We start from the raw sequence: 24,360 nt of genomic DNA, 5'->3' as shown, positions 1-24,360 counted from the left end.
ATTCAACAAATTTACTGTGCTCTGCCTGTGCTGCCATACACTTAGGCACTTGTGGCTATTTAACTTAAATTTAAAAATTCAGTTCCTGGGACGTCTGTTGCAGTCAAGTGGTTAAGACTTTGCCTTCCATGCAGGGTGTTCAGGTTCGATCCCTGGTCAGGGAGCTAAGATCCCACCTGCCTCATGGTCAAAAAACCAAAAAGCAGGAACAATTTTGTCACAAATTCAATGAAGACTTTAAAAATGGTCCACATTAAAAAAAAATTAAAAAAAAAAGACTTCAGTTCTTTAGTCACTATAGTCATATTTCATCTGCTAAATAAGTCAGCTTGTGACTACTAGCTATCGGTTAGACAATGCAGATTACAGAACACGTCCATCATAGCAGAAAATGCTACTGGATAATGCTGCCAGATGGTAGGATACTCTGAGGATGCAGTGATGACCAAAATATTCTGCCTGCCCCTAAGGGCTTACTGCCTAGCAGTGAAGACAGCTGCTTAGCAAGCCATCCCAGGTGATGGTGGGGGAAGGACAGAGGGCAATGGGAGGTATTGAGGAGGGGGATCTACCCAAGGATGAACGGTCAAGAAAAATGAAGTCAAAGAAAACTCCATATATGTTATTGAATAATTGACCAATTTTTAAACTTTTACTTAGTTTTTAAAAATTTAACTGATTATTTACTCTGCAATTGGATTCTGTAACTAATATCAATATGATATTTAAAATATTATTGAATAAGCTTAAAATTTATTCAATATTAAAATGTTTAATGTAATAAATCTCAGAATAAGCCAAATGCAAAAACACTATGATTCCATTTATGTGAATTCTAGAACAGGCAAAGTAATCTCTGATGGTAGAAATCAAAGCTATAGTTGCCTGGCATGGGGGACGGGTTGTGAGTAGGAGGAGTGATTGACTATTAAGGATCTTGGGGATATTTTCTGGGATATTGATAATGTTCTGTTGTTCTGTACCTTGATAGGGGCATTGGTTACACAGGCACATGCATTTGTTGATACTAGAGGAGCCTGTGTAATTAATTGATACATTTCATAGAATGTAAATTATATCTCAATTAAAAATTGAATGCATGAAATTATTTTTTATAATGTGTTGCGGTTGACATGAGTAACATTATGGAAATAGTTACATTGCCTCATCATTTTGTCTGCCAGCAACCTGGCCTTCATAACCCTTATTATATCGTCACTGGCAGGAAGATCTTCAGCATCCTTCCTGATCTTGGGCCATGTAGACATAAATATATTGCTCCTACTTTTCCAGTGTTTTATGCTTTCTCTCTTATCTAAAGTGGACAAGCTGGTAGGATCTTTGCCAGAATGTTAAGAAGGATATATTTTGGGGTGAGGAGATTTGAGGTGAATTTTGCTTCTTTTTCTTCTTCACTTTATCATTTACATTTGTAACAAGGAGCATTTTTTTTTTTTATTACTCTAAAACACAAAAGTTCATTTTGTCTTGGCCTGCAAAGTCCATTTATCCATGGGTACTACATAGTCATTTGAAAACCGGGTTTTATTCCACAATTAGTAACACATTTCCTTCCAAGCAGCAGGATCGGTGGGTGGTTGTTTAGTAGTCATGGGTCTCAATAAAGGGCTAACTTCATGCCTCGTCTGTCTCCACCATGCTGCTCCTGTTCAGTCTCTCTGTGGTCTGGGACAGAGCGAATTTGGGCCTCTTGGAGGTGGTCTGCCCCTCTCATCTGCCTGCTTCTCCCTGTGCGCACAGATTCTTACCTGACCCTCGATGAGCCGATGAATAACATCACCACGTCTCTGGGGCAGACGGCTGAACTGCACTGCAAAGTCTCGGGGAATCCACCTCCCACCATCCGCTGGTTCAAAAATGATGCCCCTGTGGTCCAGGAGCCCCGGAGGATCTCCTTTCGGGCAACCAACTATGGCTCTCGACTGCGGATTAGAAACCTTGACACCACAGACACAGGCTACTTCCAGTGTGTGGCGACAAATGGCAAGAAGGTGGTTTCTACCACCGGAGTCTTGTTTGTCAAGTTCGGTAAGCAGCTTCCTACAGGGGATGACCTTTGAGTCTCAGCCTCCATGGGGGTGAGGAGGGATGGAGAAATGAGCATGTACTGGGTGTGCCCAGCAACACAGAAGCTGGTATGCTTGTACCCATTTTAGAAATAAGTAAACCAGCAGTTAAGTACCATGTTCTAGGTCACCCAGACAGTAAATCACAGAGCAAGAGCAGGGTCCAGATCGGTCTAACCTCAGCCCCAATTCTAAATTAGCGCACCAGTGAATTCTTCTCACCAAGGATGTTCCTTGTCCAGAGAAGTTGGGAAGATTTCCAGCACATGTGCCCTTTTTTGGTCCAGCTGGCATCAAAGACCCCTGCCTGTGGTTGCATCAGTGTCCTTGTGCTCATTCAGCCTCCCACTGAAACTCCCTGCATCTCACAATAATGCCTACTCTGTTGATTCATTTTTCAACCCTGGTCTTAGCATTTTTCAGGCTCTGAACTGTGGGATAATCTCACTGGTATGTTTTTTCCTAGAGGTGGTTGGGGGAGCTGGAGCAAAATAATAAAATCCAGAAAAATAAATATCATCTTGGGTTGGTTGAGAACTTTAGATTGTAATGGTTTGACTATACTGAAGCTTATCCTCCAATAACCGAGGCTGACTATTTCCTTTGTTTTTCTTTCATTTCTTCAGGCCCCCCTCCCACCGCAAGTCCAGGATCTTCGTAAGTACTTGCATCTTCTTTTGTGTCATTTTCAAGGGTTTCTACCGAGGTTGCTAGGGCAAAGGCCATTTTTGTCCTCTGCTTGGGTCAAAACACTGTGTTCCCAGATTTCATTCCATTTTGCCCTGCCCTCATTCCATTTTGCTTTTTCTTTGATATGAAGATTCACAGGAGACCAGCACTGGCAGTAATCTCAATTGTGGTAATGTTGATTCTGAACAATCAAAGCAAAGAATCTACTTACATGTACTATTTTCAAATTAAACTAACGTTTAGTTAAAATGGATTTGGTAAAATCAAACCGAAAAATGAAACAGTGCTGGCTTAGGAACCTATACTGTAGCCTTTGCCTCAAAGGGTCTGTTCTTCATTTCTGCAAATATTTCTGATGCTTTACTTATTGAGCAGGTCATCTGCTAGGTGATCACTTTATTCTTATTCCCTTTAAAGAACTCAGAGGCAGAAGTTTTGACTTGCCAAGGAAAAGAAAGCCCTGTGTCTGGATGAGAGTTACATTTGTTTCATTTTGAGTCTCAAAATCCAGTTTCTTTCACTGACCCTATTGTTGATGCATTTTTCCTTTTCTGTTTGAGGGAATCTCTTCTTTCATTCTAGGAGCATTCACTAGGGGCATTTTTCTTTATGTATATTTTTATTTGGGCAGGGGTGGGGGATGACCTGCGTATTAAAATCTTTGCTCTGCAAGAAAATGTAGTTCACATTTTGTGGATTTCTTAAGTAAAACTCAGTGGGCTCTGCCATGAGAGCATCCAAATGCCTGACCTAGACTAAACTAATGGCAAATACAACAACCGCTTAATTTGCTCTAATCCCCTCTGTGCCTCTTAATTACAGTGTGGGATATTTTAATATATTTGTGTAGCCTGGAGGTCCAGTGGCCCACAATCCCATTAATAAAACAGGTAATGGGTAAAAATAAACATTGACTTTCAGCCACACTGTTCTGCTATTTCATCAGCTGGTTAAAGGCGACTATTAAAGAGTCTTTAAAATCACCCATGTGCTAATTGCATTCTACTTGCCCAGGTAGAAAATGTTGATTGATCTTAAAGCAGGTCAGAAGTGTGGTCACTCTGCCTTGCATTTCTTGAAGTTAATCTTTTTTTAAAAATGAACTCACTTATTTGTTGATATATGGAATCCTTTTGAAGTCTTATTTAAACAAAGATGAAAACTTTTGTTACCGGCTGTAAAAATGGTTCCCACTCTGGTACCTTGTTTGTTCCTGTTAATCTGAGTTTCAAATGCAGCTGATAATCTCTGTCCTAGGTTGATTAATGTGGTTCACTAATCTGCCTTTGCTCTTAAACAATGGGCTGTTGATTTTCTACCTGTTGTATTTGCATCAGAGTTCCTTTTTTTAGTATCAAAATTATTTTTAAACCCTTCTATGTCTTTACTTCTTCAAGTTTTCATTCTTTGTTACTGCCTTTCTGATGCACCCAGTCTATTTTTTCATGATTTTTAATTTCTTATAAAGATAGTACACCACTTTTGTGAGCTGATATCTATGGAAAGGTTATTGAAGTTCCTTAAAGATTCTCAGTGATAGCTCAAAGAATCCTTTGATGTCAGGCTCTCTGTTTTATGTGAGCTATTCATTTATCTATCGTGTTAGTCTGCAGTAACATGAACTGTACAGTTGCCATGTTCGCTTGAAGGGAGCTGCGGTAAAATACAACCAAAGTTGGAAAGCCCACAGGGCCTTCTGCAGCTCAATTTTCATCCCCATTTTGGCATTGCTGGTTGGCGTTTTGATACCCGTTTCTTTCATTCCCTTGGAAACTGGTGATAGATCCTGCTTTTTTCTCCTTTCTCAGTTGCCACCACTTACCCTATCTCCAAGAGTTCCCCTCTTCCTAAGACTAACTCCCAAATGGAATGCTAGTTCCCTTCCCTATCCTCAACAAGATGCCAAACCTCCCCACAAGGGGACAGGCAGAACGTAACAGAAGAATAGCCCTGGGGGATATCACCACACTGAGGAGTACTCTGAAAGCCTTTTGTTGAACTGCACAGTCTTTTCCCAAGGTAGGAGTGAAGTGCAGTTATAAGATCGCTCTGTTCGCTTGAAGGTGGCACCATGAGAGTTACTGCAAGGAAATCAAATGCAAGTACATGACACACCCTGATGTTTGGAGCAGTGAGATGTATTAGGTGTATGAAACCTGGCGAGAGCTGGGCACCAGTTGAGGCCACAGCACATCCCTAGACTGGAATGGGTTTGTAGGGCCATAATCCCAAGGGATTGAAAGATAAAGCATGTGAGGCACTTGGCACTCCCCCTAGGGACTGCATCAGGTCTTCACACGAAGCTTCCAGGATGGCATTTTAGGTTGTAGTAAGAGCAAGTTTGAGACGTTGGTTTGGCTTCTGTTCATAGCTGCAGGCTAGCTTTCTTCTGTCATTGCTGGGTCCTGGCCCACCTCTAACAATTATCGGAGCCTGGGGCATGAACACAAGTGGAGGCCCACATACCACACGTCCTCATATTTAAATGTTGTAAATCAAGCTAACGAACTGTTCAGTGAAATATGTTCTGTCCTCCCACATTGACAAATATGCTCTCATAATGACAAAATTTTAAAATACATGCAAAATTTGTATATGACTAGAAGCCAGGAACTGTCAAAACTAACCACTTTAATGATTCTTCTTCATTTCTACATGTTCTGTTCATGAGCCAGAGATATTATAAGTAATTCATAGATTGTTATATATTAGTTCCATTAAAACTTGTTTTATTGCCTTCATTTCAGCAAAATGAATACCTATGTTGTTTTACATGAGATTTTCACATAGTGTGTATTCTTTTGACATTCTTTGGCTTGTAGATGCATCACCCCATTTTCCGCTTTAATATTCTCACAGCATTCTCCCTGTGTGTGTGTCACTAAATTTCCTCTTTCATAAAGATACCAGTCATATTGTATTTGGGCCCATCCCAGTGACCCTGTTTTGACTCAGGTACAGGGTAACAACTGACCCCTGTAATCAAGTTACCCTATTTCCAAATATGACCACGCTCTGAGCTACTGGGCATTAGGACTTCAACATGTTAATTTGGTGGGGACAGAAATGATTCAACTCATAATGCTTAATATTAAAAAACTCATCTCGACCATGTGAAACTCTTGCAAATATTACCCTTATTTGTGAGAATTTTTCAGAAACAATGATTGGAATACATGAAAATGAATGCTTGGTTATATTTGGAATGATAGTTTGTTGTATGAGAGTCTATTGTATTCAAACTGGAAAGAGGTTGACAAGTTGATTAATTTGTCTCTTACTGCAGTGCTTTTGCCACTGCAGTCTTTCCTATGCTCCAAGCAGTGTCCATCATCCCACTGGCAATGACACAAACCTTCACAGGATAGAATCACAGTTGTCTTCTGTTTCAAGGACATAGGATGAGAGATGCAGAGAAGTGATCCCTGGGACCAGAGCAGTGTTAAATCATGGAAATGGATGTTTAAGGTTTGGGTCACTGAGCCAGCACTCAGTGGCACATCCCTAGAAGCAGAAAATCCCCTGTGTACTCTTTACTCTCATTCAGTTTATTTTCTGTGTACTTTTGGTATGTGGGCCCAGGACAGGGGCCTTCTTTTACTTTTTTTTCTTTTTTTTAATAACAGTTTTACTGAGATGTAGTTCATATGCCATAAAATTCACCTTTGTAAAGTGTTTCTAGTATATTCAGTGTTGTATAACTTTCACTATTACCTTATTTTAAAACATTTTCATCACCTCATAAACAATCTCCTCCCAGACCCTGATAACCTCTCCTCTGTTTTCTGTCTCTTTGGATTTACCTGGTTTTGGTATATCATGTAAATAGAATCATACAGTATTTGTCCTTTTGTGTCTGGCTTCTTTCACTTAGCATAATAGTTTCAAGGTTTGTCCACATTATAGCATGTGTCAGTACTTCATCTTTTTTATGGCTGAATAATATTCCATTGTATTCCACATTTTGTTTATCCATTCATTTATTGGTGGACTTTTGTATTACTGCCACTTTCATCTATTCTGAATAATGCTGCACTGTTCATGTACAAGTTTTTGTGGGGTGTGTGTTTTCTGTTTTCTTGAAGGTCTACCTAGGAATGAAATTCCATGGGTATATGGTAATTCTGTATCTAACTTTTTGAGGAACTACAAAACTGTTTCCCAAAGGAGCTATGCCATTTTATACTTCCGTAAGGAATGTATGAGGGTTACAACTTCTCTTATTTTCCTTTTATTTATTTTTAACTATTATGACCATCCTAGTGGATGTGGAATTGTGATTTTTTTCAATTGTAATTTTGATTTGCATTTTCCTAATGCCTAATGATGTTGAACATCTTTTCATATGGTCATTAGGTACTTGTACATATTCTTTGGAGAAATATCTGTTTGAATTCTTTGCCTATTTTTAAATTGGGGTGTTTTTTTGTCTTTTTATTCTTTAGTTTTAAGAGTTATTCACATATTTTGGATACTGTACCCTTATCAGATATATGACTTTCTCCCACTCTGTGGGAGAAAAATATTCATTTTCTTAATAATGTTCTTCGAAATAAAAAGGTTTTTAATTTTGATGAAATACAATTTATTGTTATTTTTTGTTTGGCTATTTGTGCTTTTGAGAAACCATTGCCTGAAACAAGATCACAAAGGTTTACTCCTATCTTTCCTTCTTACTTTTATAATTATAATATTATAATTATAATATAACATTTAGGTTTTTGGTCCATGTTGAGTTAAATTTTGCCTGTGGTGTAAGTTGGGAATCCAGATTCATTCTTTTGCACATGGAAATCCAGTCTTCCCAACACTGTGTGTGGAAAAGACTATTCTTTACCTATTGTCTTGGCACTTGTTAAGAACCAATTGACTGTAAACGTATGTGTTGTTTCTGGACTCTCAATTCTACTCCATTGATCTATGTGAGTATCCTTAGGCCAGTTCCCCACACAGTCTTGATTACTATAGTTTTGTAGTAAGTTTTGAAATCAGGAAATGTGAGTCTTCTCTTTCAGTCAGTGTTCTACTGGAAAAACAGAGCCAGTAAAATTTTATATGTATGTATATGAAAAGAGATTTATTTCAAAGAATTGGCTTATATGATTGTATGGGCTAGTTAGCCAAGTCTGAAATCCACAGGATGTAGTGTCAGGAGGGGCAGGCTAGACACTCCTTACCAGGTACTCATGCTGCAGTCCACAGGTAGAATTTCATCTTCATCAAGAAAATCTTACTTCTGTACTAAAAGCCTTTCAACTGATTGACTCAAACTCACTCATTTATTGAGGATGATTTCCTACAGTTAGCTGACTGCAGATGTTAATCACATCTAAAAAGTATTTTCACAGCTGCAACTGGACTAGTATTTGAAAAACTGGGAACTATACCTTGCCAAGTTGACACATAAAGTTGATCATTCCACCCTCCAAAACTGTTCTTCTTTTTAAAGAATTTTTTTCACCTATTCTGAGTTTCCTTTTATTTCCATATGAGTTTTAGGGGCAGCTTGTTAATCTCTGCCAAGAGGCCAGCCAGGTTTTTTATATGAATGGCACTGGCTTTTTCGATGAACTTGGAGAGTGTTGCCATCCAAACATTAAACCTTCCAATGCATGAATATGAGATGTCTTTCTGTTTAGTTTCTTTCAATTATGTTTCATAGGTTTCAGTGTATAATTTTACTCCTTTATGTTAAATTTATTCCTAAATATTTTATTATTTTTCTTGCTATTGTATATGGAATTGTTTTCTTAACTTTCAGATTATTCACTGCCACTCTACAGAGATACAACTGATTTTCATATGTCAGTTTTATGTCTTTGCTAAGTCATGTCCAACTCTTTGCGACCCCAAGGACAGTAGCCCGCCAGGCTCCTCTATCCATGGAATTTCCTAAGCAAGCATAATGGAGTGGGTTGCCATTCCTATTCCTTAGTATTTTCTATCATATTATCATGTTATCTACAAATAGAAACTGCTTTACTTCTTTCTTTTCAATATATGTGCTCTTTATTTCTTGTCTAGAGCCTCCTGTACAGTATTAAATAGAAGTAGTGAGAACAGACATCGTCTCTTCCCTGATCTTAAGGGGAAATCTTTATGATGCTAGCGGTTGTTTTTTTGTAGATACCCTTTAGTCCTGTCCTTTTCCTACTTTGTTGAATATTTTTTACTATAAAAAGGTGTTGGGTTTTGTCAAATGTTTTTCTGTGTCTACTGCGATGATCATGATTTTTTGGTCCTTTATTATATGTTACTGTGGTATACTATGTTGATTAATTTTTAATATCAAGCCAAGCTTAAAATTCCTGGGCTTCCCTGGTGGCTCAGCTGGTAAATAATCCGCCTGCAATGCAGGAGACCTGGGTTGGATCCCTGGGTTGGGAAGATCCCCTGGAGAAGGGAACGTCAATATAGTCCATGGAGTTGCAAAGAGTTGGACATGACTGAGCGACTTTCACTACATTCCTGAAATAATTTCCATTTGGTCATGATGTATAATTCATTTTTGGTGGTGGTGGTTTAGTCGCCAAGTTGTGTCCAACTCTTGTGACCCCATGGACTGTAGCCCACCAGGCTCCTCTGTCCATGGTATTCTCCAGGCAAGAATACTGGAGTAGGTTGCCATTTCCTTCTCCAGGGGATCTTCCTGACCTAGGAATTGAACCCCGTCTCCTGCATTGCAGGCAGAGGATTTACATATGTTGCTGAATTCAGTTCACTAGTGGTTTTGTTTTTTGGTTTTTTTCGAGGAGTTTTGCATCTATGTTTATAAACGGTATTGCTCTGTAGTTTTCTTTTTGTGTGATTTCTTTGTTTAATTCTGATGTCAGGCTAATACTGACCTCTTAGAATGAGTTGGGAAGTAGTCTGTTCTATTTTTGAGGAAGAGTTCGTGAAAATTCTTCTTTGAATGTTTGGCTAAAATTCACCAGTAAAGCTGTTTGGGCCTGAACTTTTCTTTGTGGGAAATTTCAAAATTAGTGATTCAACTTCTTCACTTGTTATAGATCTATTCAGGCTTTCTGTTTCTTTATGAGTCAAGTTTTGTGTCTTTCTAGGAATTTGTCCATTTTATCTAGATTATCTAAGTTGTTGATTTCTAGTTGTTTAGAGTTTACCTCGGAGAAGGCAATGGCACCCCACTCCAGTACTCTTGCCTGGAAAACCCCATGGACGGAGGAGCCTGGTAGGTTACAGTCCATGGGATTGCTAACAGTCGGACATGACTGAGTGGCTTCACTTTCACTTTTCCCTTTCATGCACTGGAGAAGGAAATGGCAACCCACTCCAGTATTCTTGCCTGGAGAATCCCAGGGACGGCGGAGCCTGGTGGGCTGCCGTCTATGGGGTCGCACAGAGTCGGACACAACTGTAGTGACTTAGCAGCAGCAGCAGCAGCAGCAAAATTTACCTTATGATTTTTAAAATTTCTATATCAGTTGTGTTGTTTCTTCTTTCATATCTGATTTTAGTAACTTGTATTTTTTTTCTTGGTGAAACTAGCTAGTCTAACTAAAGATTTGTCAATTTTGTCAGTCTTTTCAAAGAACTTACCGTTTTTTGAAAACTGAGCATTTAAATAATATAATGTGGTAATTCTAGAAATCAGATCACTTCCTTTTTGATGTTGCTGTGTTTTGTTGTTCCTGTTTGTTTAGTGACTTTTCTGGAATAATTCTGAATAGTCTATATTCCCTATCAAGTATGCTACTGAATGAAGTCTGTGCTCAGCTGAGAGATCAGCTAACAATAGGACAGAAATTACTTTAAACCAGTAAGTCTCCCACCCTTTGCTGAAGGGTTCCATGTGTGTTTTGGAGGAATCCCTTTAGCACTCCAGTTTATAATTCTATCTTTGCTTTCATTTCCTGCTTGAGCATGACCTCAAAGTTAGCCAGAGGTGAGAGATTAAGGCTTTCTTGGATCTTTCCTAGGTATCACACAGCCCCTCACATGACCTCATATGAGTGCATCCTTCCATGTCCCCAGAAGTATGTCAGAGGTTTTCAAAGTCCCCTATAACTGTCTCATTCCTTAGATCCTCCCTTTGAGAGCTTTTGAGCTTTTTTGGCCAGGCTCCGTTTTTCCCCAGCTGATACTGTTAGCCCAGACAACTATGAGGTTGTTTTTTTTTTAACAAATGGCCTGGGGGTAGGGCTTTTCCAGAGTGCTGCTCGAAGGGTGAAATCATGCCAGTTCTCTGGAGACAGGATCTTGAGGCCCTGCAACCCCCTTTGCCTCCTCCAGTTAGCGCTCTGCTGCTGGCTTTCCTAGCTGCCAGTTTTCAAGGTTACTGCAGAACTCAGGAGGGGCAGATGAGAATAGGGTAAGTTAAAATTCCCTAGGACTCTGATCTTTTCTTGAATAAATTCTCAGAGTGTTGCAAGACTTTGGCCAATTTCCGTAATTATGAAAAGGTTGATTTTCACATTTTTTTTTCCAGTATTGCTGCTTTTATGGATGTACAGATTTTTAGAGGTCCTTCCTCTGTCATTGCATATTCCCCACCTCCACAAGGGCATGTTGTTGATGTCTACAGACACTACAGGTTTGGTACTATCTTAGGAGGCCTCTGAGGCCCCAGGGTATTGTTCCATATGATGACAGCTTCACTTTGTTGAATTTCTTCCCCCAAATAAGGCAATGGTTGGGACTTCTCACATATATCACCTCTCTGCTCCAAAACAGCTCTCCAGGGAAGATGTTTTGATCCCTGTATTAGTTAACAGGCTCACAAAAGTTAAACTGCTTTAACTGGACTTAGTTCATATTCAACTTCTTCAGTTTTAATCTGTGGGGATTAGTAAGTTGATTCATTGGACCCTGTGAGAACTGAGGAGTCCCAATATTACATCACTCATGTTTGCCTAGGCCTGCTGGTATATCTCTTGAACTTTCTAACAGGCAAACAGATCCAGTACAGCAAACTCTAAGCATCAATTCAGTCCAACAAATACTTATCAATCACCTACAAAATGCCAAGCTTTTGGCCAAGCTCTGTGGAAACTACAGAGACTAATTTTTGCCCCCCAACTGCTGACCCAGTGTGCTGGGGCCTGAAAGAACAGGCATTTCACTTCATCAGCAAGTGCTTCTGACCCTCCACCCCCTCTTCGTCATCTCCCCTGGGACCCTCCTCTCCACCATTCTCCTATTTGAAATTCTGTAACCACCTTAGCACTGCTTTACCTTCTTCCACCCTTGTCTCCTATAAGCAATTTCTCATTGCAGAAACCAGAGTGAGCTTTTAAAAATATTTTCTGCCCTCTTAGGCCCCTCACTCCCCTGGACTTCCCATTTGGAATAGATTTCCGACTCCTTGCCCTGACATGCAAGACTCCCTGGCTCCCTCTGGCCTCCCACCACCATCATTCAACTCCGGCCACACTGGCGGAGGTTCTGTTCCTTGGACTCTCCAGGCTTCTTTTGCACGCCCTAGGATTCCTGAGCTAGCTGTTCTCTCTGCTTGGAAGGCTTTGTTTTGAGATCTTGGCATGAGTCACTCATTCCTTGTCATTTAGTGCCTACCTAAAATGTCACCTCCTCAGAAATGATCCCTGAATCTAAAGTAGCCCCAGGCACTTTCTTTCCTATAACATGCTTCATTTATATCAGAGTATTGTCACCACCTAACATTTTCCTTTTTATGCCTTTATTTGTCTGCAAAATAAGTTTCATGAGGTCAGAGCATTCTGCTTCATATATCATTCTATCCCAGTCCTAGAACATAGCCAACATTCAGTAAATATTCATTTAAAAAAGGGAGAATGGGGGGATGGGAGGAAGGGAGGAAGAAAGACAACATCTAACTTCCCTTGTGGCTCAGCTGGAAAAGAATCTGTCTGCAATGTGGGAGACTTAGGTTTGATGCCTGGGCTGGGAAGATCCCCTGAAGGAGGGAACAGATACCCACTCTAGTATTCTGGCCTGGAAAATTCCATGGACTGTATAGTCCATGGGGTCACAAAGAATTGGACACCACTGAGTGACTTTCACTTGAAATGGTGATAATAGTACCTATCCAGTAGAACTGTCATTGACAGTGATGAGACTATGAATATGGAGTACTTAATACCTCATAGAATTCAGTAAGTGTTCCTCCTATGAATGAAACAGTATTTGTTGGCTGATTGACTGAACTATTCCACTGTCTTATTACACATGAAAAGTCCTGGCATGGGGCTTGGTAGATAATTAAAGTTCAGTGATTTTTAAGTTGTATTTCTTTTCTTTCATCTTATGAAGTCTACTGAAGAATCAGTCTGAGAAACACCATGGTTAAGAAAAACCATCTCATAGGCTTGTTGTAAAGGTAAAATATAAGATGATGCCTGTAACGTGGGTAGCACTGTGCCTGACGCATATTAGGAGCTTCATGATGTTAACTAATGTCACCATCATCATCATTGCTGTTTCAGCAAAAAGGCTATGCCTTCTTTCCAGCTAGAGTCCTTCTGGACAACATATCTTGCTGTGAACACCAACCAGAGACCTTGAAGTCTCTATTTCCTTTCCTCTCATTGGCCTTTGGCTTTAGTCCCTTCCTGCAGAAAGACAAAGTGACCAGCTTTTGATGAATTCTTTCCTTTGCTTATCTGCTTCCAAGTCTCAGCCACAGTGAAGAAGTGTAGCTGGGCATCAGCCCAGCCCAGGAAGTGATAATGTAATTTTCAATTCAAGATAAACTCAAGGATAACTTTCAACACAGCTACTCAGGCAGTTCAGGGGTGGAAGTGCCCTGTGGAGAGGAGACGGGTAAGTCACTCAGCAGCTGGCCCAGAACACAGAGGGCCACAGCTCCAGTGAAGTAGCTAACCTCCATCTCTTCATCAAACCCCTTGAGACTCAGTTCTCTACAGAGAAGGGGAAGAGGGAGGGAATGTGGAGAGATTAGATAAGAAGGATTTACCAACCCCACTGGGGGATGGTTCCAAAAGTATAGAAGGTTGAGAAGCCAAGCTCTTACATCCCAATCCACCCCCATCACTCAACAATTCCCACTGTATGAATAGGGTGTGGAAAGCTTCCAATTAGAACTATACTTGTGAATATTGGCAAAGTGTGTCGTGTGTGCAGAGCACATTTAAAGGGAAAAGAAGGAAGATAAGTCCTTGTTTTCTAGGAGCACGTGGTGTGCTATGAGGTTCTCAGTCTATGTGTTAGTCATAAATATATTGCCACAACTAACACAGCACCTAGCACATAAGTTGGTGCTCAACAAATGTGTGTTAAATTGAACATCTGTCCTGAAATCTTTTCTCCACATATAACAAGATTTTATTATTTGCTTAACACATTTTTATCAAGTTCCTTCTGTGTTCCAGGCCTCTGGTTCTTAGAAACTGTTCTTAAGTCATACAGTGAGTGCCAGACAGCAAAGCCAATCCAAAAACCCTCATTCAACATCATTTAAACTTTTCTTTCCTGTATTTATGAGCCACAATATAAGCTTTCACTGTAAGTTACAGAGCAAGTACTTTTCAAGAAATGGAGAACATTTCTACTCCCATTCTGGCTTTGAGTGAACAGAAAGCCCAGAGATATCAGAGTGTGGTTTTGAGCACTGCTTCTCAATTGTAATTACATGTAAGTCAGCCGAGGTGTTGCTAAAATGCAGATTCAAAGGTGTAGGTCTGGGGTGGAGCCTGAGGCTCTGCGTTTCTAATAGGCTCCCAGCAGGTACAGGCTCTGGTGGTGCTCGTTCACATACTTTGAGAAGCAAGGGTCTAGAGAAAAGGCACTTGTCAGGATTCTAGTCCTTTCTGCATCATTCACTAGCCAGTGACCCTACACGGGATGCTTACCTTCTCTGGGCCTCAGTTTCTTTATTTTCAAGCTGAACAACTTGTGTTCAGTGTGATCTAAGAGTTCTTCTAAATCATACATTTATGACTTAGTGACTCAATTTGTTATTTCCTTTATTATAGTAAGATCTTTTCAAGTTCTGAATTTCATGTAATTTACTCTTGGGTTCCCTTTCTCTTGTTTGAGGTGTTAATTGTTCTCTTTTATCTGTCCTGTACATCCCTCCTGCCCATTCCAAGCATGGTGGTATGTAGTTAGATCAATCAGTGAGAATGATTTTGCAGAGAACTTCCACGTCGCAACCCTCACCATCACCACCACCAGGTTCTGCAGTTGTGTGTTACTGGGCCCTTCTGGATGAAGAGGAAATAACCACTCATTCCTGCTGGTCAGTAGCAGGCTCTGCTCACCTCATGTTAAATAGAGCAACAATTTCCTTCCATATTTCTTCATGAGGCTCCTGTCTTGAGGGTAGAGTGCCTCTGTTTGAAATTAACCAAAGGGATCACAGCAGGAGGTGGTACTGAAGACAGTCCTCTTCATGTGGGTGTTTTTAAAGAATGATCAGTAATTTCCTGGCAGTGGTTAGGACTCTGTGATTCCACTGCAGGGGGCATGGGTTCCATTCCTGGTTGGAGAACTAAGATCTGGCCATGTGACCAAAACAAAACAAAAATTTAAAAATAATTTTTTTTGTTGTCTGAATGGCAGGCCCTGAAGGCTTATAGGAAAATAAAGACACTACTTTGCATGTGTGACTTGTGAATAGAGGTTCATTACTGATTTGTGCACTCATACAGTTTTACAAGAGTCTTCCCTGGTGTCTCAGTCGGTAAAGAGAGACCCCAGAGATGCAGGAGACCCCGGTTCAATCCCTGGGTTGGTAAGATCCCCAGGAGAAGGAAATGGCAACTCACTCAGTATTCTTGCCTGGGAAATTCCATGGACAGAGGAGGAATCTGATGGGCTACAGTCCATGGGGTCACAAGAGTTGGGCACAACTTAGTGACTAAACCACCACCACCCACAGCTTTACAAGAGAAACAACTGAATCTTACAACAAACACAAAAAATGAAATGTTATGAATAACCTTGACTATGCTAGAATGTTGGCATGCCACTCAAAGGGCAGCAACAGGTAGAAGCCGCAGCCATGCCTAGACTGGCAGGGCAAAAAGAAGAGGTGGTTTTACCAGAACCCAAGTCTAGGGTCATCTGTGGAAGTTGCTGCTACTGCTGCTGCTGCTGCTAAGTCGCTTCAGTCGTGTCCGACTCTGTGCGACCCCATAGACGGCAGCCCGCCAGGCTCCGCCGTCCCCAGGCAAGAATACTGAAGTGGGTTGCCATTTCTTCTCCAGTGCAGGAAAGGGAAAAGTGAAAGTGAAGTCACTCAGTCGTGTCCGACTCTTAGCGACCCCACGGACTGTGGCCTACCAGGCTCCTCCATCCATGGGATTTGCCAGGCAAGAGTACTGGAGTGGGGTGCCATTGCCTTCTCCATGTGGAAGTTGAGATGGTGACAAACCTGTCCTATGGGCACTGAGGCCATGAGAAGGTGCCCCCATTGATTGCCCAGGGCAGAAAGAAGGAGGGAAACAATTTGGCTTCTCCCCTCCTCCCCACTTCTAAACACCAGCCAATGCCTCCCATCAGGGGAACTCTGCAAGAAGTCAGCTGACACAGGAAGCCTGTGACTAACAGCCTGCAGGGGTCACCTCCTTGTGGAGGCTGAGCTAAGCAGGGGAAAATGAGGCGTGAATCCAAGGTCACACAGCACCTGAATTAATACCCCAGATTGATTTCTATGCCACTAGAAAGCTGGGGTAGAGGCAAGGTAGGAGGAAATTATGAGTCAAAGACAGTACATTCAAAGTTGCTATTCCTGCCTGGTCTTCAGGTGAAACCATCAGTGGACAGTTTAGATTGTGGATCTTGGACCTGAGACAGAGATCAGAACTGTAGGGGTAGTCACAATAGTCATTTTGCCTAAGTCAATGGACAGAGCTTCACAGAGGGTAAAATTCCCAAGAGGAATTGTAGAAAGGAACAAAAATAAGAAGACCTCTTATATTTGTATGAAGGTTGTGGCCAACCTAGATAGCATATTTAAAAGCAGAGACATTACTTTGTCAACAGGGGTCCATCTATTCAAGGCTATGGTTTTTCCAGTGGTCATGTATGGATGTGAGAGTTGGACGGTGAAGAAAGCTGAGCACCGCAGAATTGATGCTTTTGAACTGTGGTGTTGGAGAAGACTCTTGAGAGTCCCTTGGACTACAAGGAGATCCAATCAATCCATCCTAAAAGAGATCAACCCTGGGTGTTCATTGGAAGGTCTGATGTTGAAGCTGAAACTCCAATACTTTGGCCACCTCATGCGAAGGGTTGACTCATTGGAAAAGACCCTAATGCTGGGTAGGATTGGGGGCGGGAGGAGAAGGGGACGACAGAGGATGAGATGGTTGGATGACATCACTGACCCGATGAACATGGGTTTGGGTAGACTCCGGGAGTTGGTGATGGACAGAGAGGCCTGGCGTGCTGCAATTCATGGGGTCGCAAAGAGTCGGACACGACTGAGCGCCTGAACTGAACTGAATCTTCAGAACATTTTTCTTATGTCTTTTGATCTTACAACTATCCAGTAGCTTTCACAACATAGCCTAGCACTTTACCTTCCTGACTAGAAAAATAGAAAAATTGATGATCATGTCTGTGCTCTTTCTTATCATAATAAGTGCTTTCAGCCTGTGTGGAGAGTGCTCAGAGGTGCTCAGAGTCTAGATCTTAATATTTATTAACTCTTGGAGGCTAAAACAAGGACAGAAAGCTTCTAGAACTTTGCTTCTTGGGATTCTAAATTCACAGTTAGAATTTGCTAACTGTGGTAAACATGGACTAAGTGCTCCTCTGTGCCAGGCATCTTTCTATAACCTTGCACGATGAAGACGGGCTCATCAAATCCTTCAGGGTAGGCATCATTACCTCCTCGTGCAGATTAAGTGACTCAGTGTCTTAGTCAGCCCAGGCTGATATAGCAAAAAAGCCATAGACTGAGTGGTTTATGGACAACAGATATTGCTTTCTTATAGATCTGGAGGCTGGAAGTCCAAGATCATGGTTGGGTTCCTGAAAGAACTCTCTTCCAGATTTTACATTTCTGTTTTCTCATTGTATCTTCATATGGTGGGAAGAGGAAAAGAGAGCTCTCTGGAGTCCTCCCTTTTATAAAGACACTAAATCTATTTATGTGGAGAAGGAAATGGCAACCCACTCCAGTGTTCTTGCCTGGAGAATCCCAGGGACAGGGGAGCCTGGTGGGCTGTCGTCTATGGGGTCGCACAGAGTCAGACACGACTGAAGCGACTTAGCAGCAGCAGCAGCAAGCCTATTTATGAGGGCTTCACCCTTATGACCTAATTACCTCCCAGAGCCTCACCTTTTAATACCAGCATACTAGGTTTCAACACGTGAACTAACAAAGAATTAATCTCTGAAATATACAAGCAGCTCATGCAGCTCAATACCAGAAAAATAAACCAATCAAAAAATAGGCCAAAGAACTAAACAGACATTTCTCCAAAGAAGACATATAGGTGGCTAACAAACACATGAAAAGATGTTCAACATCACTCATTATCAGAGAAATGCAAATCAAAACCACAATGAGGTACCATTTCATGACAGTCAGAATGGCTGCCATCAAAAAGTCTACAAACAGTAAATGCTGGAAAGGGTGTGGAGAAAAGGGAACCCTCTTACACTGTTGGTGGGAATGCAAACTAGTACAGCCACTATGGAGAACAATGTGGTGATTCCTTAAAAAACTGGAAATAGAACTGCCATATGACCCAGCAACCCCACTACTGGGCATACACACCAAGAAAAGCAGAATTGAAACAGACACATGTACCCCAATGTTCACTGCAGCACTGTTTGCAAAAGCTTAGGACATGGAAGCAACCTAGATGTCCATCGGCAGACGAATGGATAAGGAAGCTATGGTACATATACACAATGGAATATTACTCAGCTATAAAAAAGAACACATTTGAGTCATTTCTAATGAGGCAGATGAAACTGGAGCCTATTATACAGAGTGAAGTAAGTCAGAAAGAAAAACACCAATACAGTATATTAACACGTATACATGGAATTTAGGAAGATGGTAATGATGACCCTATATGTGAGACAGCAAAAGAGACATAGATGTAAAGAACAGACTTTTGGACTCTGGGAAAAGGTGAGGGTGGGATGATTTGAGAGAATAGCATTGAAACATGTATATTACCATATGTGAAATAGATGACCAATCCAAGTCTGATGCATCAAACAGGGCACTCAAAGCCAGTGCACTAGGACAACCCAGAGAGATGGGAAGGGGGTTCAGGATGGGGGGGGCGCATGTACACCCACAGCTGATTCATTTCAATGTATGGAAAAAACCACCACAATATTGTAAACTACTTAGCCACCAATTAAAATAAATAATTTTTTTTAAAAAAGAGAGAGAGAGAGACTCAGTTAGCAAAGGGTGAAGCCTTGACCTGGTCCAAGGCACGTAGACTCCAGGGCTCAGGGTTTAGCTAGTCAGCTACTTTCCTCCTTTAGGGGAAGAAGATCCATTGTTGAACTCTTACATTAGTTACCGGACATGTTCAACTGCTGAAGGGACTCACAATACTCGGTTTATCCTCATGGAACAATTTTATTACAGGCAAGGGATATAGTACAGCAACAGTAAGACATGGATATGCAATGCAAGGCATCCAGAGATCTCAGGTGAAAACTTTGTCTTATAGCTGGTTGCAGAGAATACCCTTTGTCAGCAGGTCTCAAACCTCTACTGGCCTGCATGTGAAACATCTGAGTACCAAGAAGTCCAAAGTCAGCTCATCCTGGAGGTCATTTGTTAGTGAATTGATCACATAGGCACATTCCAGCCACAGGACACATCTCAACTGATGAAACCCCAAGACTCCACTGAAACCAGGTGCAAATCATAAATCCAATTATTATTACTAAATGATGCTGACAGGCCAATATATCCTGCCCTAACTAAATTGAACTCATGGTTACAAAATATTTATCTTTAGTAAATGCATTCCATAGTCACTGCCAGCAATTGGTAACATCAGAAGAGTAGTCTGGGGTCAATTCAGGCCATGCTCTTGACTTTGCTTAATGTGTAAGTCGGGAACCTCCTCCTAGAACTCGGACAATGGTGAAGTAACCTAAATGCAAATGCTTGCCATTGGAATGGGAAGTATTCTATAGAGAATGGAAAAACTATCATTTCAGTTATCTCCGACATGTGTTATTTCAACAGATGGCCTAGTATTTCCTTGCATGCATGCATGCATGCTTGGTCACCTCAGTCGTCCCCATGGACTGTAACCCAGCAGGCTTCTCTGTCCATGGGATTCTCCAGGCAAGAATACCAGAGTGGGTTGCCATTTCCTCCTCCAGGGGATCTTCCTGACCTAGGAATTGAACCTGCCTCTCCTGTGTCTCCTATATTACAGGCAGATTCTTTACCCACTGAACCACCACCAACTTCACACTCTACTAGGTACTCTAAGCTTGTACTGGGTGGCCATTCTATATGCTCACACAAAACCCAGTTTTTTCTCAAGGCCCTTAGAATATAATATGATGAGTGCTGTAATATTTACTTGTGTCTCTGGAGTAATGTTTCTTTAGAAACTTAATGAAAGTTATATATGCAATTTTAAACTTAATAGTACCCACATTAAAAAAGTTGAAGAAATAAGTGAAATTAATTTTAATATATATTTGTCCAACACATCTAAAATATTATAATTTCAACATGGAATCAGTATAAAAATTATTGAAATATTTTGCATTCTTTTTTCTAAATTTTCAAAATCTAATGTATAACATATTTGTAACACATCTTAATTTAGATACTAAATTTCCATCAGAAATACTTGATCTGTATTTATGCTTTATCAAATTGGCAATTGACAACATAGATTCACATCCCCAAGATGTTCCCAATATTCTCAAAGTTTCTCAATAGCCAAATTTAATAACCAATAACCAAATCAAATCCAATAACCCCCCAAATCACTTTTCTTTAATATTCACATCCATATTACAAAACTGGCTAATCATTTTTAGAAGAAATGATCTGACTTTGAAACATAAACATATCTGTTTCTAAACTATGTCTATCCACATTAAGTAAACTCACTAAATCTTATATCAGCTTGGTGTCATTAATATTGAATTCAAAGGTATATTTATGCAACACTAAATTTATAAATACCAACAAAGCATTCTTCGAATTTTTCTTCTAGTTTTTGCAGTAAATTTATAAAACTCTGTCAATTATAATTGAAATCTTCTGCATATCAATTCATGTTAAATATATAAAAATCATGACTGTTGATTTGTATTGTGAAGTCTCATTCACAACATGCATTCTCACACCTGACTAGTTAGGTTGCATGTGTGCGTAGTCATTCAGTTGTGTCCAACTCTTTGCGACCCCAAGGACTGTAGCCTGCCAGGCTTCTCTGTCCGTGGAATTTTCTAAGCAAGAATACTGGAGTCGGTTGCCATTTCCTACCCCAGGGGATCTTCCTCAACCAGGGATCAAATCTGTATCTCTTGGACTAGTTAGGTTACAGCAAGCTTTCCCTTTCCTTGGAGCTGCAAGTTAAACATGTTCACATACATTGAGACATCAGTGAAAAATATAAATCATTCTGCCATTTTTTTTTTGGTTTTCATTATTGAGTATTTGGCAAGCATTCATTCTATTTCAAGAAAGTGTGTAATCGGAATCAACAGCAAAGTATATCTTTGTAAAACTCTTCCATAATTCTGTCAACAAGCACTGGCAATGAACACAAGATCATGACATTGATTGCCTTTGATTTCTTTCACCATTTCTGTAAACTGGCAATGATTCCATTTGCGTGTACATATGAAACAATTTTAATAACTGTATGCATGATGCTTTCATAAATGCTTAATAAAACAACACAGATATTTTCAATATGTATTATACAGAACTAACCAATAAAGAAACTATCAGTCTTGTTTTAAGATTCCACTGTCTAGATTTTTGACATAACAGTTGGAATACCATTCATTGTGATAGAAACTAATTTTTTCATACCTAGGTGAAATTATTTGACAAATGTAAAAGATTAAAATCTGCTCCAGGAGTTCCATTTTATGCACTACTAATTGACATTTCATTGTGAATTTGGAAGTCATTTAAAGTAAAATGCACCCAAAGTATTAATTGGCCAATTTCTTGTGTAACTTTCATTTCATCTAAAACAAAAGATAAGTTCCCACAATTTTTCAAATTATGAATCAGTTGGTCTTTGACTTCGTTGAAGAAGTTTTACATTCTACAGTCTATCTATAACTAAAACAATAATTTCTATTACCATCTCTCCATCTCAAAGTGGTTTTACACTAGGTCTAAGTAACACACTCAGATTTGGTTAAAGTGTTAAAAAAAAAAAACACACCTTTATTTGTACAGCATTTAACTTTGATTTCAGATGACCCATTTCGTTGATACTTTTTTGACTGTTGATAGGGACCAATTTTTAAATCAAAATCACTGTGTATTTGCTGAAAATGCATCATCAATATTGTCTACTTTATCATCTTTAACTCAGCACAATAAACAAACAACTTTTTGTTTGACTCTGCCAATTGACATTCATCATGAAATTTGCAGCATACCTTATTCTAGTCTCATTTTCCTGTCACTGCTCTGATCTTAGTACTCTCTTCTAAATTGCTTCTAAATTTTCCATCAGTAGTATGCCATTTTGGAGAAGGAAATGGCAACCCACTCCAGTATTCTTGCCTGGAGAATCCCGGGGACAGAGGATGGTGGGCTGCCGTCTATGGGATCCCACAGAGTCAGACATGACTGAAGCAACTTAGCAGCAGCAGCAACAGCAGTATGCCATTTGGTCCATCTAGTCAAAGCTATGGTTTTTCCAGTAGTCATGTATGGAAGTGAGTTGGACCATAAAGAAAACTGAGTGCTGAAGAATTGATGCTTTTGAACTGTGATGTTGGAGAAGACTCTTGAGAGTCCCTTAGACTGAAAGGAGATCCAACCAGTCAATCCCAAAGGAAATCAGTCCTGAATATTCATTGGAAGGACTGATGCTGAAGCCGAAGCTCCAAAACTTTGGCCACGTGATGCAAAGAACTGACTCATTTGAAAAGACCCTGATGCTGGGAAAGATTGAAGGCAGGAGGAGAAGGGGATGACGGAGGATCAGATGGTTGGATGGCATCACAGACTCTATGGATATGAGTTTGAGCAAGCTCCGGGAGTTGGTGATGGACAGGGAGGCCTGGTGTGCTGTAGTCCGTGGGGTCACAAAGTCAGACACGACTGAGCAACTGAACTGAACTGAGTGTGCCATCATTTTAAATTTCAAAGTTCATCCATAGTTAATTTTAGCTAGAAAAATTAACTAACTCTGTAATTATGAAAATAATAGTATTTCAATTTAATTACCAAATATGATTTACATGGGTTTCACCATAATTCATGCTGTATGCATAAAATACTCAAATAAGCAAAAAACAATGTTACCTGGTGTACAGAAAAAAATCACTGAAATTAATCAGTCTATTATACCTTATAGATTGGTGATGTGTTAACATGATGTGCTTGCTTGGTATGTGAAGTATAGTAAAATCTTAGGTGATACAGCAATTAAGGTAAAATGTAGTCCTACCAGAACAACAAAGTTGTTTTTAGCAGAAAAGTATTTTATACTACTTCAGTTTTTAATTTAAATTAACTAAAATTGAAAAAAATTTTCATTTTCTCAATGAATTAGCCACCAAGTGTTCAGTGGACATATGTGTTTTATGGCCACCATATTCAACAGCACAGCTCTAGAATCGATTAGATCGTCAACTCAGTGGCAGCATCAATCTTGCTCACTTGTTCACTCTTTATTCCCAGTGCACAGTAGGAGCTGAGTAATTGTTCCATTGAAACAAAATAATGCATTTAGCACAGTGTCTGGCACTTAGTAGGCCTTTATTGAAGCGCTAATTGAATCATGTGCCACCTGCTCATTCATTTACCAGTGACCTGAACCCAGGCAGCCATGGCCCCTCAGTGAGTTCACTTTGACCCCGAAGGACGGTGAACAATCACATCATGGCCTCATGCCAAACAGTCCTTAAAGCACCATCTCACTAGTGTTGTCCAGACTATTTCATTGAATTTAAGAAAATTAAATTAAGTCAAGATTTGTAACCATGATAAAGCACTCTAATGATTAGAGCACAGGGAGATTTGATACTTGGGGACAAAATGAGAAGCATTCTGTTAAACTTGGAGACTGGATGATGTTCTAGCTTTGGTGTTGGGCAGGTATGTGAGGCATCTTCCAGCACAGCGCTCCACCCCAATCCTCACTGCATCCCCTCTCCATTCTGTTTGAGAGAGACTTTCCTTTGTAAAAAAAAAAAAAAAAATACTACAGAATTCACTCCTTCTGCAGAATATTGTTTGTTTGAATCGGTTTTCTGTGTTGGACTAAAAATAGAAATTCAAAACCTGGGAGCGGCAGTTGGACAGGATTTCAAAGCCACATTCAACAGGCTACGTTTCCTCCTGGATTAAAAAAAAAAAAATTATATACGTAAATGACTGGGTGATCATCCTGATTAAAGAGAGAAGGTGAATTACAAAGAGAAACACTGTGAAGTCGCAAAGTAAAATGTTATTCTTTTAGATTAGGGT

At 40.1% G+C, this 24,360-nt stretch overlaps 1 protein-coding gene and 1 long non-coding RNA gene across 3 annotated transcripts in view; one reads left to right on the top strand and one right to left on the bottom strand.

Moving 5' to 3' along the window:
- Positions 1-24,360, top strand: part of ROR1 (receptor tyrosine kinase like orphan receptor 1) — a 450,818-nt gene that overhangs the window by 312,603 nt on the left and 113,855 nt on the right. For both annotated transcript variants that reach the window (XM_081486553.1, XM_081486554.1), the window contains 2 exons: positions 1,762-2,049; positions 2,714-2,744. In XM_081486553.1, the coding sequence (XP_081342679.1) occupies positions 1,762-2,049; positions 2,714-2,744 (319 nt within the window). The remainder of the gene's footprint in view (positions 1-1,761; positions 2,050-2,713; positions 2,745-24,360) is intronic.
- LOC145505005 (uncharacterized) overlaps positions 1-24,360 on the bottom strand; it is a 35,693-nt gene that overhangs the window by 4,219 nt on the left and 7,114 nt on the right. The gene's annotated exons all lie outside the window — the stretch shown is intronic.

The sequence above is a fragment of the Giraffa tippelskirchi genome, chromosome 5 (genome assembly GCF_054371585.1).
Source record: "Giraffa tippelskirchi isolate mGirTip1 chromosome 5, T2T-mGirTip1v1.2.pri, whole genome shotgun sequence".
NCBI classification, from domain to species: Eukaryota; Metazoa; Chordata; class Mammalia; order Artiodactyla; family Giraffidae; genus Giraffa; species Giraffa tippelskirchi.
Note: the sequence above shows the minus strand (reverse complement) of the source record. Positions and strands in the feature narration are given on the sequence as shown.